The 19,344-nt window shown below is 32.6% G+C and overlaps 1 protein-coding gene and 1 long non-coding RNA gene across 2 annotated transcripts; both read left to right on the top strand.

Annotated features, from left to right (window-relative positions):
• The first annotated feature begins 8,089 nt into the window (after window positions 1-8,089).
• Window positions 8,090-9,070, top strand: LOC115695170 (uncharacterized). Its single transcript, XM_030622261.1, has 2 exons — window positions 8,090-8,624; window positions 8,775-9,070. Exons 1-2 carry the CDS (start codon window positions 8,090-8,092, stop codon window positions 9,068-9,070), a joined length of 831 nt encoding a protein of 276 aa, XP_030478121.1.
• Window positions 9,071-16,960: 7,890 nt separating this feature from the next.
• Window positions 16,961-17,646, top strand: LOC133038860 (uncharacterized). Its single transcript, XR_009688420.1, has 2 exons — window positions 16,961-17,361; window positions 17,476-17,646. It is a non-coding gene; the product is annotated as an uncharacterized LOC133038860 (long non-coding RNA).
• Window positions 17,647-19,344: the final 1,698 nt, after the last annotated feature.

The following is a 19,344-nucleotide window of genomic DNA, read 5'->3' as shown; positions in this document are numbered from 1 at the left end:
AAATGACATAGCGAACAAAAATATATAACATAGCGATATAAAAAATATTCATTTTAATTAATTAAAAATACAATAAAATTTAATATTTTCTAATTAATGAATATGTTTCTTTAATGAATAATTATTTTATTTTTATATATAATTAACATTATATAGATACAATAAAAAAATATTTTAATTTTAATTTTCTTATAAATAATATATAAGATTCATGTACTCAGTCAAACAATATAATTCAATTAACGGGAATATGATTACATATTACCCTACACAGCCAAACACAGTTTACACATTTCTCTATAATCATATTTTCCTTTATGATATTCCCTATAATCAAATTATTTTGAACACCTCATATCAAACGCCCTCTAAAATTAATCTCACGTTCTCTGAAGTCACCCTAATATTTTAAATTAGCAATAAGTAAAGTTTTATATAAAATAAAGTATAATTATAACATAAAATTAAATATAAAATTTGAAATTAAGTAAAATGAATAGGTATTAAAAATATTTGAGATGGATACTATACAATACTTTAATTAATTATTATGAAAATATATAGTTAAAAGTATTGTTTGAATTATTATTTATTTTTTTACATAACAAATAATTTTATGTTATAATGTTTTTTTTATTATAGCACTAATAATTTTTTGATTATTAATTTTAGTATTTTAACATTTATAAAAAATATATTGAAAAATTTAATGAATAAGAGTTGAAATTAAGATTTATAGTATTTATTTTAAAAAAAGTTACAATATAATTAATATAATTTGACAAATTATTAAAAAGTACAGTATATTATCACATCGATCATCTTATGTTACCATTTCAATTTTCTTTTAAAAAAAAGACCAAATAATTAATATTTTATTAATATTAAATAAATATGAATACAAAATTAGCTTTTTCATTATCATTTTTACTGCACCGATCGGTGAGATCTACAAAATTAGATTTTATCTAGACAAGGTGTACCCCACTTTCTTCACGTACAAATTAACTTGTATATTATCGGAAGACACGATAATATTCTTGTTTGTTTATCGATCGATGTCAATATACATTATTGGCCTCTTGGTTTAATTTGAAGGGTGGTTGCCTGGTTAGGTACCCTACAATTATTACTATACACATTATTTGGAAGAATAAATTATTATGTATATTATAATATAAGGTTGTTTAAAATTTAAAACTCCCTTTGCTCTTTCTTCAATCATAGACAATATTATATGAACAATCTTTAATCTTATTTTTCGAAAGTGATAGTCTTGCAAACTTGTCTATCTTAAAAAATTGCTTTCTTATAGGTATTGACCAGCCTTTAATACATCTATCGATCAAAGTTAGTGTTATGGACAATACTATTTTTTTAACAAATATATACATAGGACACTTTTATACTAAGGCTGTCTCTTTTATCTCTATGATAGGGACACTTTATTACACATTGATTAATGATCCAATGGTGAGAAGAATGTAAAAAGTATGATAGTATCGACTTTACTACATAGTTACATATATCTTCAAATTTTAATAATATTTTAATACTTATTCTTTTCTTTAATTTTTGTTTTTTATTATAGGTATTTTTTTTTTCTAATTTAGTTTTTTTTTTTCTTTTTCCTTTTTAGTTAAAAAATAATTAATAAATTTATTTTTATTTCAAATAGTTAGTTTTCAGACTTTTTTTTTCCTTAAATTAAAATATTTTCATGACAGTTTAAGAAATGATAAGTTGATCTAATAAAAATTAGTGTACCCCCTCTCAGTAGACCCCTTATTTCTTCATCTAAAAATGTATTCTAATTTTTTCAGTGGACTACTTGTAAATTTTCAAAAAAATTTCAATAGTTTACAATGTTAAAATTAAGACTCAAATATTTTATTGTACGCGCGACTATTTTATCTTATAGACGTGGTAATCAATTGTTTGAATTTTATTTGCAGCACTGTAAACTAATCAGAATTTTATAAGAACTTACAGGTGATTCTAAGTAACTACAATGTACACGATGAAGAAAAATAATAATTTAAAAACTCTCATAGATGCCAAAATAGAGAAGGGTGTCTATTGAAATAACCTTGTAAGGGGGTACAATTATTTCAAAAATATTTTTCTTCTTTCTACATTAATGTTTTATGATAAATTCTACTGAAATCTTCTGTAGTACACCCCTATAAAAGTGTGTTCTGGTGGCAAGTTAAACACTTGGACATGTACTCTACCACATCTTTTTTCATCCCATACCACTAAAAGTAGGGTTTTAGACCCTGGTACATTTTGGTGGTTCCCGAATGCAGTGAATAAGGTTTGGTGTGGGCTTCATTGAGGATTTCTTTCTTGAGCTCATCAATATTAGGAGCACAAACCTAAGCTTTATACAGTAACATTTCGTTATTCGAGATTGAAAAGTCCTTAGGTCGACCAGCCATCATCTCATCCTGAATCTTGATTAGCTCAGGATCTTCCAACTGTGCCTTTCTGATTCTATCAAGCAAATTAGATTGGAGTGTCAAGTTATGCAACATTCCAACTACAAACTCGATCCTTGCATTAACCATCTCTGAGGCCAGTTGAGGAGCTATCATTGAATTGGTGAAAACCTGCCCGGGACCTCTTCTACTCAGTGCATCTACCACATCATTGTCTTTCTTGAGATGATACAGAATCTTGCAATCGTAATCTTTAACCAATTCCAGCCACTGTCTCTGCCTCATATTTAAATATTTTCGGGTGAAAAAGTATTTGAGACTCTTATGATCAGTGTAAATGTCGCATTTTCACCATAAAGGTAGTGTCACCATATTTTTAGAGCAAATACTACAACAGCAAGCTCTAAATCATGCGTTAGGTAGCATTGTTCATAATCTTTCAGTTGACGGGAGGCATAGGCTATAACTTTGTCAGCTTGCATCAGAACACATCCCAGATCCTGTCTGGATGCATCACAGTAAACAACAAACTTTTCTCGATCTGATGGCAAAGCTAACACCGGTGTTGTTATCAATCTCTGTTTCAATTCTTGAAAACTTGCTTCACACTTGTCTGACCATATGAAACGTTGATTTTTCTTAGTGAACTCGGTTAGTGGCATAGAGATCCTAGAGAATCCTTTGACGAAACATCGATAATACCCTGCTAAACCGAGAAAACTTCAAACTTCTGTCATAGATTTTGGCCTCGACCAATTCTTCACTGATTCAATCTTTCCCGAGTCAGCCATAATTCCATCTTTTTCGACAATATGCCCTAGAAAGATACCTCTGACAACCAGAATTCACACTTCTTGAACTTTGCATACAACTTATGATCCCTGAGTCATTGTAATACCATTCGAAGATGATGGTCATGCTCGTCTTCTGACTGAGAGTATACGAGGATGTTATCGATAAACACTATAACACAGTTATCGAGGAAATCCCAGAATACCCTATTCATGAGATCCATGAAGGTCGTTAGAGCATTTGTCAAGCCGAATGACATTACTAAAAACTCATAGTGCTTGTGTATGGTTCGAAATGCAGTCTTTGGTATATCTTCTTCCCGAATTTTGAGCTGATGATAACCGGATCGTAGGTTAATCTTTGAAAACACAGTCGTTCCTTGAAGCTGATCGAACAAATCATCAATTTAGGGTAACATATACTTGTTCTTAATAGTAAGCTTGTTCAGTTCCTGATAGCAACACACATTCTGAGGGAACCATCCTTCTTTTTCACAAATAGAACCGGAGCTCCCCAAGGCAATACACGGGGTCGAATAAACCCTAAGTTTAGCATCCTCTGAAGCTATAATTTTAGCTCATTGAGTTCCGTTGGTGCCATTCTATATGGAGCCTTTGAAACAGGTTCAACTCCATGTGCCAAGTCAATCACAAAATCTATTTCTCATTATGGCGGTATTCCCAGTAACTCTTTAAGAAATACGTCAAGAAATTCTTTGACAACTCTGACTACTTCAGACCTAAATGTTTCAGGTATGCTGGAGTCATTCACAACCGTTAAAAATCCTACACATCCATTGTGTAGTAGATCTCTAGCCCTTAAAATTGAAATAATCGGGATTCGAGACCCCTGAACTAATCCAACATAAACAAATGGATCCTCACCCTCCGACTAAAAAGTTACCATTTTCCGTTTGCAATCAATGCTGGCCGAATACTTGGACAGAAAATCCATCCCAAGTATGATGTCAAATTCTATTAATTACAGCTCTACTACGTCAGCACTCAACTCCCTATCTTCGATCCTAACTAGCATAAACCTAATTTTCCTATTAAAGATAACCAACTCCCCGCTAGGCAATAGGGTTCCGAACCTTCTTTTGATAAAATCGCATGGCCTACCCAAAAGATCAATTACTGTGTTACCACATATGAGTGTGTAGCTCCTAAGTCAAATAATACAGTATAAAAGGAGTTGTTGACAAGAAGCTGACCTGTCACCATAGAAGGACTGGTTGTAGCATCAGCTTGAGTGATGGTAAACACCCGAGCAGGTACGGGTTTTGCCTTTGACTTCTGCTCTTCTTTCTTTGTTTGAGGGCAATATTTCTTGAAATCCCCCACCATGCCACATTGAAAGCATGTCTTCCAGTTACACTCTCCTGGATGATGTTTCTTACAACGTGGGCACTGAGGGTAAGAGTAACCCTGGCTTCCACCTCTGCCTTAGTTTGCACAAAACCGCTTGCTCTGTCCCGAACCACTAAATGTCGGATTAGCCTTTCTTTTCTTATCAGTTGTAGAATCACCACCATCCCTACCATAAACAAGAGTATGAAGAGTGGGGGTCCCACAACACTTGGAGTCATTCGAGGCTCTTGCTGAAGTCCGTAGGCACAATACCCAAAGCCAGCTTGGCCATACGATCAAACTTTGTCGTGTATTCAGTCACCGACATACCCTCACTCTGCACCAGTTCTGTAAATTCTTTCTGCTTAGCACTGCGGATTGCCTCATTATAATATTTGTCGTTAAATAAATCTCAAAACTCTTCCCAGGTCATTATAGTGATGTCTCGAGCGAGGGACACCAATTCCCACCACACAAGGGCATCTTCCTATAACTGAAAAAGTAGCGCAGGTAGCCCGATCATTTCCAACTACCCCCATGAAATTCAAAATCCTTTCTATCACTATGAGCCACTACTCAGCCTTCATCAAATCTGGACCTCCCAAGAACACTGGAGGTGCTTGCTTGCGAAACCTCTCATATAACGACTCCATACGATTGCCAGCAATAGGTTGTTCTACGGGCACCATAGGAGCTACAACGGCCTGAGCTTGCGATGGAGGCACTGCAGGAGGACCCTGCTACCTTAATCTCAGAATTTCTTCATCTTGTTGGCAGATACGATCTTGCATTTCCGCAAATCTGTTCTCCCAATTCGGAGGAGCTTGAGCTGGGTTCATATGTCGACCACCCTGAAACTTGCCACAGCCTCTACCGAGACCACGGGGATTCTAGGGAATCTGATTTCCCTGACTGCCTCCGATCTCGACCCTATTACCCTAACTCTTTGTATTTTGTTGTGCGTCCATTTAATAGGACTTATCCTGCGAACCCATAAGACATGCATGTCAGACAACGATCACAAAAACTTAATACTGCTCCTATGGATTTTAAGGCAACACATTAAAATAAATAACCATAAAATAATATGCTTCCTAACATGCTATATTAATCGCATACAATACTAAACAAATACAGACTAACTGAACCGTGAGCTGAGCTTTCTCTGATGATGCTTGTACATGTCTTGGCAAGCTTCAGCAGACAAACCTTGCGGCTCTGATACCAAAACTGTAACGCCCTAATGCTAAGGCACGCTACAGTGATTTTTCAATTGCAATGCTATCTTTGATAATTAAAGAATTTTCTTGAAAATTGTATCAAATTAAAACTTTTAGTATTGACTATTAAACTTTATAAACTTTACGTAATTATCTACAAAAGCTGGGATCCCGTTTCTAAACTTTTTACAAAATATTCCAAAATACATTAATCAAATAGCACAGCGACTACAAAATGATAACCCCAAATGTCCCGAGACAGAACACTCCAGGTCGCGCTGCCATGACATGTACAACCTCATCCTAGCTTAAGCTCACTCCTGTTCAGCCATGGCCTTTCCTTTAACTACACATGAAAGTAGAGCTGTGAATCAACATACTCAGTAAGAAAAGAATATAACATATCATATAACACCGACTTGTATCTAGGCACCCATACACCTATTTACAAGGCTTAATAAATGAGTAAAAATGTTCCATACTAGGGTACAACCACTGTACCACATACACTTCGTACCAAAAATGTATGAGTGTTGGTAGGGTTTGTTTCGTACCTTGAGTACCACTAATTATTATACCACACACACCCTGTACTTCATGTACTTGTGCTGGTAACAACATAATGTATTCTTTAAACAATATACACTATACTAATGCACTCTATACCATTTCTGTACAAGTATTGGTAGTGTAGCAATCATAACCATCATGCATATACATTTTCACACATACATACACTCGCCTATATATATCGCATATTATACATTATTCTTACCTCTTTTCTAAATTTAAGTGAGTTGGCCGACTTGAACGGAAAGTCTCATGCTGGATGAATGCCTTAATCACATAACATAACCGGGTAAATCTAACGTCAAGACCCTAATCCGGGAAACCCAAACCTACAACTTAAGGTTCTGTTATTACTAACTGGAACTATAATATCTTAGGAAACAGGGAATCACCCAAACAAGGCATTGAAATGGACACAAATTGAGGAAAATGAATTGTTCAAGGAATCTGTCAAAACGGGTTAACCAGTTTTACAGGTCTTGGCAAACCGGTTAACCAGTTTACACCAAGTTTCCCCAAACATTTCATAACCTGCTCAAAACATGCCCAAATGCTACCAAACTTTCCTGAACACCTATAATGAGCTTACACAATATATTCCAATCAACAAAACTCAGAAATTGCACAAATTCAAAACATGCCATGGATGAACCAAGCTTGAGTTTTCAAACTCAAACTTGTTCATCTACAACCCCACAACCCAAAACCAATAGCTAAATCATCATTTTAACTCAATTTTAAACTTAGAAAACGAATTACAAAACTTCCTAAACCTAACAGCCACCAAAACATAATATCATACACCAAAAGCAAGCTTACAACACAAGAATTCTAAAAATAAGGATGGTTAGGGTTACCTCAAGCTACAATTCAATCTCACACCTTGAACATGGTCCTTGATTCTTGCTGAAATGAAGAATTCAACAGCAATTCCCCTTGGTTCTTGTTGGGTTTGAAGAGAGAGAAAGGAAAAAGATAGTGTTCTTTGACTTTTTGTCTTTTCTTGTTTTCTCTTATTTTCCTAAATGAATAAAGATTGATTAATTTAATCTTTGCTGAAATAATAGCTAGGTGTTAACTCCTTAGGCTGCCACCCAATTCCCCACTTTCCAAATTACTAAAATACCCATTTTTGCTTAACTTAGGCAATTTAAGGTCAGGGGTAAAATGGTCAAAAACTATAACCCCACCCAAACCCGGTATTCTATTTTTTCTCAAATAAATATCCCACTAATAATAAGGTTCTAGACTCACCCATGTGATTAAAATATTCATCCATCGCATTTTTCGTTGTCGCCGAGGAAAAATTACAAAAATAACATAATTCAAGTATAACTCAAATAATACACCTAGAGTTTAATAAAATCTCCGAAATTGATAAATTATAACTCTAATACCCACTTTTGATAATGGGACCCATAGTTAAATAAATTCACAAATAACTATAAAAATATTAATAATCAATGCTAATTGTCTTTACTAATCCATATTATAAAATGCAGTCATTATAAATTTCCCCGAAGTTGTCCAACATTTCCTCACTATTTTAGGAGCATAATGGGCAGAGCTAAACCTACTACCTTTGCAATTCAGCAATAGTGCATAACAATGGGACCTAAACTCAGTCTTGATCAATAGGTATACCTCTTAAATCCCTTTACTCTCAGCAATAGGGATGCCATGTTTAGTATTTCTAGAACTAAATCTCCAGGCCCTGATGGATTTGGTTCGGGGTTCTTTAAAACTGTTTGGTCTGAGGTGGGGAAGGACATTTTGTAGTGCCATTATGCATTTCTTTGAAACTATCCAGTTTCCTGTTGAGTTACACAATACAATGTTGTCTTTAATACCAAAAAAGGACAATCTTTCCAGAGCTGTAGATTTTCGACCAATAGCTTGCTGCGCAACAGTGTACACATGTATATCTAAGCTTTTATGTTCTTGGTTGGCTAAAATTCTTTCGAGTTTAATCAACCAAAACCAGGGTGCCTTTGTTAAGGGAAGATCTATAGCCTACAACATCTTAATTCTCCAAGATCTTTTGAAGAATTGTAAGAGGAAAAATTGCTCTCCGAGATCCACTATAAAAATAGATATCAGTAAAGCTTACGACACTGTCTACTGGGACTTTCTTGAGCAGCTATTAAATGCTTTCTATTTTCTGACGAAATTCATATGCTGGGTTATGATTTGTGTTAAAAATACTTCATATACCTTACTTATGAATGGGAGATTCCAGGGCACTTTCAAAGGTGAGCAGGGATTGAGGCAAAGGGATCCTATTTTGCCTCTTCTTTTTGTGCTAATCATGGATTATTTTTCGCGGAAATTCCAACTTGCCACTAAAGAGAAAAAGTTCAGGTACCATCCCTTATGTAAAAAATAAAAACTCAAACTTACAGACCTTTGCTTTGCAGACGATCTACTTGTTTTTTGCAAAGGGGATAAAGACTCGGTGCATGTTATCAAAGAGGCTTTGGAAGAGCTTAGTAAAACTTCTAGCTTGGCTATCAACTATGAGAAGTCTCAAATCTTTATGGGAGGAGTGACTCACCCTGAGTCATTGTCTCAGAAAATCAACTTGTCAATAGGGAGCTTTCCCTTTAGGTATTTGGGGATCCCTCTTAGACTGACTAAATGGAAGCTTGAGGATTTTTGTATAATTTTGAAAAAGATGAAGCAAAAGCTTATTTGCTAGGTCAAGAAACACCTTTCTTTTGCTGGTAGAGTCCTACTCATCCACTCTACTCTGCTTAGCCTAAGAAACTATTGGATGAGGGTGTTCCTTCTTCCTCAAAGTGTGATAAAAGAAATTGAGAAACTTTGTCGAAGGTTCCTTTGGGGGTTGAAGGGGAATTGTCCTAAAATTCACACAACAAGTTGGGAAAAGGTTTGTCTTCCTAAAGCTTTTGGTGGTCTAGGTTTTAAAGATGGAACCAAATAGAACAAGGTCTCTCTAGCTCATTTTGTTTGGGATCTTATGAACAAAAAAGATCTCTTGTGGGTGAAATAGATTAATGTTGTCTATCTAAGAGGGATCAATTTCTGGAGGTATAACCTGAGTTTGGACAAAAGTTGGTATTGGAAAAAATTGTGTCGGTTAAGGGATGATTTTTCTTAGGCAGAAATTGTGGCTACTAGTTCTGGAAATAAATTGAAAGCGACAAAGCTTTATAACTCTTCCCTGCAGCAACCAATAGACCCAACAACCAATGTTATTTGGTGTAGTTTGATAATTCCAAAACATGACTTTATTTTGTGGCAAGTGGTTCATTTGAATCTTCAAACTAGGGATCAATTGAGGAGGTTTTAGATCATGGTGGATAACACAAGCTGTGCAGTGTGCAGGTTAGCTAAAGAAAGCCATCAACACTTATTTTTCTGCTACATTTTTTCGCAGCAAGTGTAGGCAGGAATGTTTTCGTGGCGGGGATTTTCAGGTTGGTCCAACAATTTCGGCAGCTGGAGTACGTGGATTGGGTGTATGCAGAACGATTTCATAGGAAGAATTATGGTGGTGTTGTTGGCTGGAACAATATACCATTTGTGGAGGAATAGAAACAATTGTATCTTCTTAAATTTCTCAAAACTGTAAATAGTTTAGTTAAGGATATAAAGAAGGATGTCAAGTATAGATTGTTCATGTTCAAAAATAGGAAAGGCTCCAAAATGGAGTTGGTTACACTAGAGAGATTGATTTGTAATTAATTGTTGTGAGCTGAGTCTTTCCTTTTGGAAGGGACTTGAGGGTGTATTTGCTTGGTTCGATTAATGAAGTTTTTTTCTTGATAAAAAAAAAATAAGTAAATAGGTTGGTGTAGGAAAAAATTAGAGTGTTTCCTATAATGCATTATTTTTATATCAAATCATTCAATATCATATCTCACTTGTTGCCTTATCGTATCTTACCCGTTATCATCACCGTATCTCACCTGTACTTCTCACCCATTGTCTCACTCGTTGTATCTAAATATTTCTTAAGATTTAATCTTGTGTAAAAAAATAAATATTTTAACTATAATTAATTTGAATTAATTTTTTTATAAATTAAATAATTAATTAACTAATTATACTAAATTAATTTAATAATAGGTATTACGTGATATATAAATACAATAAATATATTAATTTAATTATTTATATATCAATATATGTATAATTAACTTATTTCTAAAATAAGTCAAATATTTTGTTTTGCATGTTGTTTAAGGTGAGATATTTTTATTTTTATTTTAATAGAAAAAATAGAAAAATTAGATATATATTTTTTGCAAAATTAAATATTCATGCTTAATTATATTATTAAAACGGCATGTAATTTTTCTATTACAAAATGAATTAGAAAACGTTAAAAAATCTAAACTCAAGCTATAAAATGTTCTCAAGATATTTTGCATAGTACGAGTAAAGAAATATAGTGCTTTTTACAAAAAATACTTAATTTTGGGTAAAAGTTTACAATTTTACTGTTATACAAATTTTTTTACAAAAATATTGTCATTTTATAAAACAATCGCAAAACAATAAAATAGAATAATTAAAATAATAATGAAACAACTAAAAAACAACCGTAAAACAACAATGAAAATTTTCTCATTAATATCTCTTTATCAACTTTTGATAAAACTTCAAAATATAGTGTGCCTCACAAATTTCTCTCTCTCTCTCTCTCTCTCTCTCTCTCTCTCTCTCTCTCTCTCTCTCTCTCTCTCTCTCTCTCTCTCTCTCTGAACGAGCACAAATTTATAATTAATTATATAAAATTAATAGCAATAAATATCATTATACACTTGTATATAATCTCAAAGATGATTAAGACTGACCTTATGTTAATTTGGACCTTAGGCAAAAATAAAAATTAGGACCCCAAAGAAAATGTGAAGTTATTGGGATTTAAACTCTAAACCTCTTAGTTATTAAACTAATCAAATTACCACTAAGATATAATAAATATTTGGTAGTTTGAGTATTATTATTTATTTTATTGCTAACTATATTTAATATTTTTTTTCGAAATGGGACCCTGAGCGGTGGGGGGCCTAAGCTGGCCGCCTCCTTCGTCTCACTTTAGGACCAAGAGATAACATATTAAATAGCATAATATACAAGTGAGTTCCTTGTAACCCTCCCACTACAACAAGGTACCGTGACTTTCTGTCTAGGAACATTAATGGTAGTATCTTCATCGGTTGTGTCAATACAATAGAGGCAGTGGGACCATCTTATATAGAATAAGATGATAGAACACTTCAAAATTAAAAATACCTCCTCTACTTTGCTACTTGTTTCTCAGAGTTAGTTATATTCTTAGAAAAATAGTATTTGTTAAAACAAACACTTTCTTATCGTAATGACCTTAGGATGGTCCACCCCTAATCACTTTAGAATAGTTATCAAACATGAAAAATTTAAGTTAACAGTTCTAGCTTTTCTTAAGTTCATGATCAGAAATTCTATGAATCTAGTTATGGTGTATACTAAGTACATAACTATTCCATCATTCTGAAGTTTTCCTATCACTAGGGTATTTCCCTAGAAGGACTTAGGCCTCTACTAGTAACTAATCATAGACCTTTCATTTTCATCGATATGCAATCCAAATTTTTTGGGACGTAAGTTTGGATACAATTTGAAGATCAACTTAATGATCTTTGAACTGCATAACCAAATATTTCTCCAGCCCTATCAGTTCGCAAGATCTTTAACCACCTACCTTAATGGTTATCACCATAGCTAGAAATTCATAAAATTTCTCAAACATTTCAAATTTCTTTAACAAGGTAAATGTCTATAGTGATCGTCTTAAGAATTTAACGATTAACTCATGTCCATCCCTGGATGTACATCCATATGTTTGAATACAGATGATCCTACTATCAAGTGGATATTAACATTTAATAATGCATGACCTTTTATCGCTGCGAGATTGACAAGTGATTTTGAATTGACCTAGATCTACTACCCATTTGAGAAGGCGTTCTGACACTTCGGGTTTCATCAAAACTTGCCTTGGTGGTTGGCCAATTTACACTTTGACTGGATGGGCTTGAAAGTACGACCTTAGTTTTCTCGAGGCCAAAACAAAGTAGTACGCTAGTTTATCAATGAAAGGGATACCTAGATTTAGCCTCAATGACATGCTTGCTTACGTAGTACACTAGGTTCTGTATTCCTTCTTCCTCACACGCCAGAGTGGCACTCGATGCATGCTTGATGTTAGCCAAATAGATGAATAACTCTTTGTCATCTATTGGTGTTGATACGATCAGAGGTCTGGCTAAGTCATGCTTGAGAGCTTCCACAAAAGTAACATTTACAAGTTTTCTTCTCCCTAGACTTCGATCTTGATTGAGAGTGATGGTGTTTACTCTTTGAAATTAATTTTTTGGATGATATCCCTCTTTGTAAATACACTTATTCCTTCTTAGATTCCTTTTCCAATTGTACTTCAAAATCTTTGGACTTGAGTGCGACAAGACATCTGCCAATGCAATCACATCTCTGCCATATTTGATGGCAGTCTTGGCTTCTTAATACTCGATTGGGAGATATCTCAACAAAATGATAGTTTGGCTTTCTTCATTAGCCTTATTATTTATATTAGCCAATCAATAATCTTATTAAGCCTGCCAATATTATAATCTAAAGAAAGAGAAGAAATAATTCTAAAAACATATAACTTTTCTAGCAAATGAATCTTGCTAGAAATCGATGACTTTATGTAGAATTCTTCAAGCTTATTCCATATTCCTTTTATCGTCTTTTCTTTGCCAAGATTTCTCCTCACACTGTTGGACAAGTACATGATGATCGTGTAATAAGCCAACTCCTCCCTTTCTGCTTTCTCTTCTGGTTTCTTTTTAGCCGGTAATTTCTCATCTCCAAGAACTTTGGAGACCTTCTGGTGCACCAGGATACCTTTCAAACTTTCTCTCCATAGCACAGTCCCCTGTTCCACTGAACTTATCCAATTTGAATCTCGCCATTGATGACAATAATTGTTTCTTCAAGAATTGTAGTGGAAAGAATCTTAATCTTGTGTTCTTGATCGATTATCAAGCTATCAAACCAATTAAAACTTAATCAACAAATATTTAATAATGACAATATTAACAAATCACACACAATAACTAGAGATTATAACAGGGATGAATACAGTAATAAGACCAAAAATAATAAAGCAATAAAACAATAAAATGAACACCAAGATATATACTAGTTAAAGTCCTATAGATCGATGTGATCTATAGCTCTACTCCAGTTCTAGAACACCTCCAAAATCTTCTTTATTGATTGAGCAAGAACAGTGTACAATACTGTAATGCCCTAACAATTAGGCACGTCACATCACCTAATTATGAAACCCTAATCCTCTAAACTGGGATTACTAGAAGGTAAAGCGCGGGAAAATTTAAACTTTTATCTAAAACAGAATGTAAATTTAAACTTGTAATAACTTTAAACTTTACAATAAAAAATGACATGTTTTGGGATCCCAAAAATCTTTTACAAAATATTACAAGTCTTTTCACTAGCCGACCTAAGCGGCAAAATCAGAGTTACAAAAGTACATCATAGATAGACCCCAACCCGCTTGGTCTAGTGTGGCCCGAACATGTACAAGCACCGCCAAGCTCTCGCACTCATGCATGACTAGAGACACGATTTACCCTTTCCTGCACAGTAGAGAACCTGTGAGCCAAGCCCAGCAAGACAGTAAAATATCAATAATCATAACCATCATATCACATATACAATAATGACATTCATATTTGTCTATTTAATATAAACCGGCGTGTTACGCTCACACGCCTATTTATGTCTATGTGGCATAGACTCACGTGTTACACTCACATGTCTAAATACAATAAGGCCTTAGAACGGTTCATCTCAGTTCTAGTTACCGAGTCCAACCCAATTATGCCTTTAATGCATAATCCTTAATTTCAATACATACATAACATGACATAACATTTACACATTGATAATCACTAGGGTAATAACCATAGGCCCTTAAACCGCTCATGTTAGGGTAATAACCCTAATCCCAATTTCTAATTACTCTTAATTATCATATTCAATATAAGTGCCACCACGCATAACTCTACGTGCTAACTATTGTCTTACCTGATGTCCCGTAAATGTGGAGATTCCAAATCCCCAGGTGCTCTTGACCAAGTACTAGTAATCCTAGTCACAAATTCTGAGATTCATAAGTATAGGGTTAATCCCTAAATCCACTTCCACAAAATATAAAATTTGCATTCAAATTACAAATAATCACATAGAGCTCAGAACGAGCTTTCCAACGATATAAAGAACGTCCCAAACAGAGTCCCGAGTAAAAAGTTATGGCAAAAATAAAAATAAAAAAAAAATAATAAACTGCCAATGCCATGGTCGCGACTAGAGCCCAAACAGGGGACTCACCCAATTTTCAGCTTCAAAAATAAGCCAAACTCACACCTAATTCAACCAAAACATGCATATAACCTCAAAATCATTCCCAAAGATTCATAGATATCAAAACAGAGTATTTAGGGCACATAATTCAAGCTTAAACCACAGCTAACATACACCAAATCTTAAGATAGCAACATACAAGCTATGCTCCAAACCTTGAGCTCAATATCACACTTAACTTTGCACAAATTCAACAGAAAATTCAGAGCTACTAAACTGATTAAAAACATCCATAAAATCCCTACAATCCTCTCAAAAACTTACTCCAACACAATAAACAAAGATTAACAACACAACTAACAAAAAGCATCAAAATCCAACTAATCCTCCACATACAAGCACACCAAGAGCAATATCACCAAAAATCATGCTTTCAAAACCTAATTTTAGCAACAAACAAAAATCACAATAATAGGAAATTACCTCAAGCCCTAAGCAAGAAAATCAAGCTTTATCACCTCCAAAAATCCAAGCTTGAACATCAACAAAAATCCAATATCGAGAGGATGCAACAATTGAAAGCGATTGAAAGAGAGAGGTAAAGAAGGGGGGTTCGGTTCTTGGCTGAGAAATAACTAGAAAAATGCCTTCCTAATTTTCTTTTGTTGCAAAGTAAATCAAGTGATCAAAAAGACCAATTTGCCCCTAGGGCCATATAGCACACATAAATATTCAAGGGCACATAAGTCATTCCATCACATATCATTATTTCAAATAATTTCAGAATATTTAAATGACCAAAAGATGCCAATAAATAATCCCGAAAATGAATTTCAGCCCCGAACCCGATTCGGCCCAAAATTCTCAATTGTGACTATACAACACCGACCTGTAAGAAAACAACTGAAAAAGGACAAAACAAGTATAATATATAATAATATAGTCCATAAGCACACAATTAAGTTAAATTCCACAGTTTTACCCTTCTCAGGTCAAAATTACTAAAATGGCCCTAGCTCACCAACGGGATCTTAACATGTCATATATCAGATTAATTCACATATAATAGATTATATAATAATATAATTCCATACTAATACACATTTAACTAGTTAGGGTTTGCTAATCTATTTTTCTTAATATTAGGGTATTACAAATACAGTTGAGATCGGTTCTCTATTGGATTCTCTCAAAGTGTTCACTCTCACACTCTTACCAAAGAATTTTCTTTATCTACAAATGATTCTTCATACAAATCCCAAACTCAATTTCTCTCTTTTCTCTCTTTTCTCTATACATCTCTCTCTCTCTCTCTCTCTCTCTCTCTCTCTCTCTCTCTCTCTCTCTCTCTCTCTCTCTCTCTCTCTCTCTCTCTCTCTACCTCTCAATCTTTCTTTCTCAAGATCACCTCTCTTAAAACTCTTTTGTTAATCACGTCTCTCCAAAATGATAAGTGTTAGTGGTATTTATAGATTAGGGATATGGATCACAAAGTCGATGGTTGGAAGTGCTAAGTTGTTAAGTTTGTTACAACTTAAGAAACTTAATGAACTTCTCGTAACAGAATCTCCATGTTAGCTTAAGTTATAGTGTTCTTGGATGAAGCGAAGCTTCTGAGACTATGAACTGAAGCACATGTTGAAAGGTCTTCCTGGATAATAAATGGATAGTTGGAGTCGACCATACGGGACTCTCTTCAAGGAGAGAACAACTAGCCATCTGGAACTCTTTTCTAGAGGAGGACTAGCTTTCTTGAAGACTCCTTCGAGGTGGACATGATAGACATTTGGGAACGCTCTTTCGAATGACATCTACCATTCCACAAGATTTCTTCCGATGGACAACTTATTCCGAGAATGCCCTTCCAGATGTCATCTAACTTTTCATTACTAGAACAACTTTAGGAGATCCTTACATTTAGAAGAACTATACCACAACATATTATCACACAAATGAATTTAAAAAATATAAAGTATGAAAATTTAAAAATATATTAAAGTCGTAAAAGAAAGAATTTAAAGAGAAAACCCATATACACGGTGATTTCCTAACAAAATTTATCAAATACTTTCTAACTTTTTTTCAACAAAAAAATGTTACTATACTTTTTTTCAAAAATTATTGAATAAAGAGAGGTAATACTTTTTACTGTTTTTACTTTTAAATTATATTATATATATTTTAATAATATTAATATTTAAGAAATAAAATAAATTAATAATAATAAATAAAATATTCTACTCTCTCTCATCTTTCGTCCGACTTCCAACCAATCAAAAAATAAATCAAAACTTTTACTGACCTTTTTCTACCCTCTCTCATCTCCTATTCTCCTATCTTATCTATTATCTAAGTCTGACTCTCTAATGAGTCTTCTTCTCTTTCTATATTTTCCATAAAAAAAAAAATAAAAGCCTTAAATCTACTAGAGTTTCTTTTTTCCCATCCTTATTCGTCTATTTTTTTTTTCTTTCTTTATCTTAATCTCATAAAGTCACAACTCACACAACTCACAAAAATAAATTAAAATAATATCCCCTTTATCTTCTTCAAAAATTTCAGGTACTCTCTCCAGATTCAATAATGGTAAGTATTTTTCTCTCAATTTTCATCATCTTTCTTTATACATTTACTTACTCATTTTTCTCTTAATGTCAAACTCATCTCGCACTCATTTTTATTTTTTTTTTATTTTTACAGAACTTAAACTAGAGCAGATTCAAGAGACAAAATTGAGTTTTGCAGAAATTTTTTCTATTTTCTCTCTACATTTTTAATGTATTTGGTTTGTGTGGTTGTGGGAGAATCATTTAATATGTACTATTGTTATTTATTTTATTTGTGTTGTATTATGTTGTGTTTTAGACTTTAGACTTTTAATCATATGTTCTAATTTGTATGGTTGCATTTGTAAATATGCTTACATAATATATTAGATTATATTTTACCAAAAAAATAGATTTGGTTTTTGGCGGTTTGAACCGACCACCGCGGTTTAGATTGGTCAGTTTTAAATAGGTTTTTAGATTGGTTGGTCGGTTTTCGGATTGCACCAATCCAGACTGAAAATCGAAATTTGTATTTTTATATAAAAAAAAATCTACCAAATCGACCGATGCTCAACCCTAAGTATTAGTGGTACTTTATAGTTAGTTAGTAATATTCTCTAAAAGTTATTATTTTAAGTTATATGAAACTAAATACTTAATTATACCAATAACGATACAATAAAAAAAAAATTAGGCACCAATAATATTTTTTAACAATTCTCTAATACAAATGAAAGGTCAATATTTCTCTATTTGTAAATTGAATTTATAGTGTAATAATTTTAATATTCTTTCTTCTCCTTAATTTTCTAGGTGCAAGTTTATGTGATTTGGTAAGATCAAAATTCTTATTTATAAAACTTGGAGTAGTGATGTGGATAAATGACATGTCACTTTCACAACCTTATAAGTAGAAGAGATTTAGATTTAAAAACTATTGTAATTGGAAAAGATAGACACATCTCAACCACGTCACCTTTGAATATGCTAAGAATATTATCATCATTCCACATCTTTCAATTTATAATTTCTTCCCCTATGTTTCTTCGTATTCAGCTTGTTCCACATTATTATCATTAATTGCCAGTATCCCCAAAATGAAAAATAACAATTTAATACTAGTAAAAAGGAATAGTAATGTGAAACATTACTTGTTTGTTTTGAAGATTTAATATGATAATATTTTTCCTTTAGTAATATAATTACACTTAAAAAAAGTAATATTGATACCTTAAAAAGGGTAAAATTGGATTATTCCCTTCCATTATATTAATTTGAATAAACAAATAAATTTAAATACCATTAATATTTTGATTTATTATAAAAAAAAATATGACGATATATATTTAGTCTGTAAGATCGATTTTATATTTTTAACTAAGTTATTTCTATGTTATTAGTAATAATATATATATATGCATTATACTAAATTTTGTACAAATGGTGTACATAAATGACATAACGAATAAAAAAATAATATAGTAATAAAATATATAAAAATATTCATTTTAATTAATAATAAATACAATAAAATTTAATATTTACTAATTAATAAATGTATTGCTTTAATGAATAATTTTTTTTATTTTTATGTGTAATTAACATTAAACAAATATAATAAAAAAAATATTTTTATTTTTATTTTTTAAAATAATACATAAAATTCGTGTACTCAACCAAATATTATAATTTAATTAACGGGGATATGATTACATATTATCTTATACAACTAAACACAATTTACACATTTCTTACAATTATATTCTCCTTCATAATATTTCCTATAATCAAATTATTTTGAATATTTCATTCCAAACGCCGTTTTATAGAAGTTTGGAAAAGCATATCATTTTTATTTTATGTGAATTTCTTTTTTCTTTTTGAAAGCACTATTATTATTTTAATTGTACACTTGTCATTTCCTTAACTAAGGTTCTTTTTTTTCTTAATTTTTCTTACAGTAACATTTGCACGTGTCAAAATTTTTAATCCCTATAAATGTTATATACTATTTTAGGAA

This window comes from Cannabis sativa, chromosome 6 (assembly GCF_029168945.1).
Source record: "Cannabis sativa cultivar Pink pepper isolate KNU-18-1 chromosome 6, ASM2916894v1, whole genome shotgun sequence".
Taxonomy (NCBI): Eukaryota; Viridiplantae; Streptophyta; class Magnoliopsida; order Rosales; family Cannabaceae; genus Cannabis; species Cannabis sativa.
Note: the sequence above shows the minus strand (reverse complement) of the source record. Positions and strands in the feature narration are given on the sequence as shown.

Excerpts from the sequence above, each read along its gene's own strand:
- LOC115695170 (XM_030622261.1), top strand. The coding sequence starts at position 8,090 with ATGGATTTGGTTCGGGGTTCTTTAAAACTGTTTGGTCTGAGGTGGGGA. Across the intron at positions 8,625-8,774 it reads ATTCCAGGGCACTTTCAAAG|ACCTTTGCTTTGCAGACGAT; the intron begins GTGAGCAGGGAT and ends TCAAACTTACAG.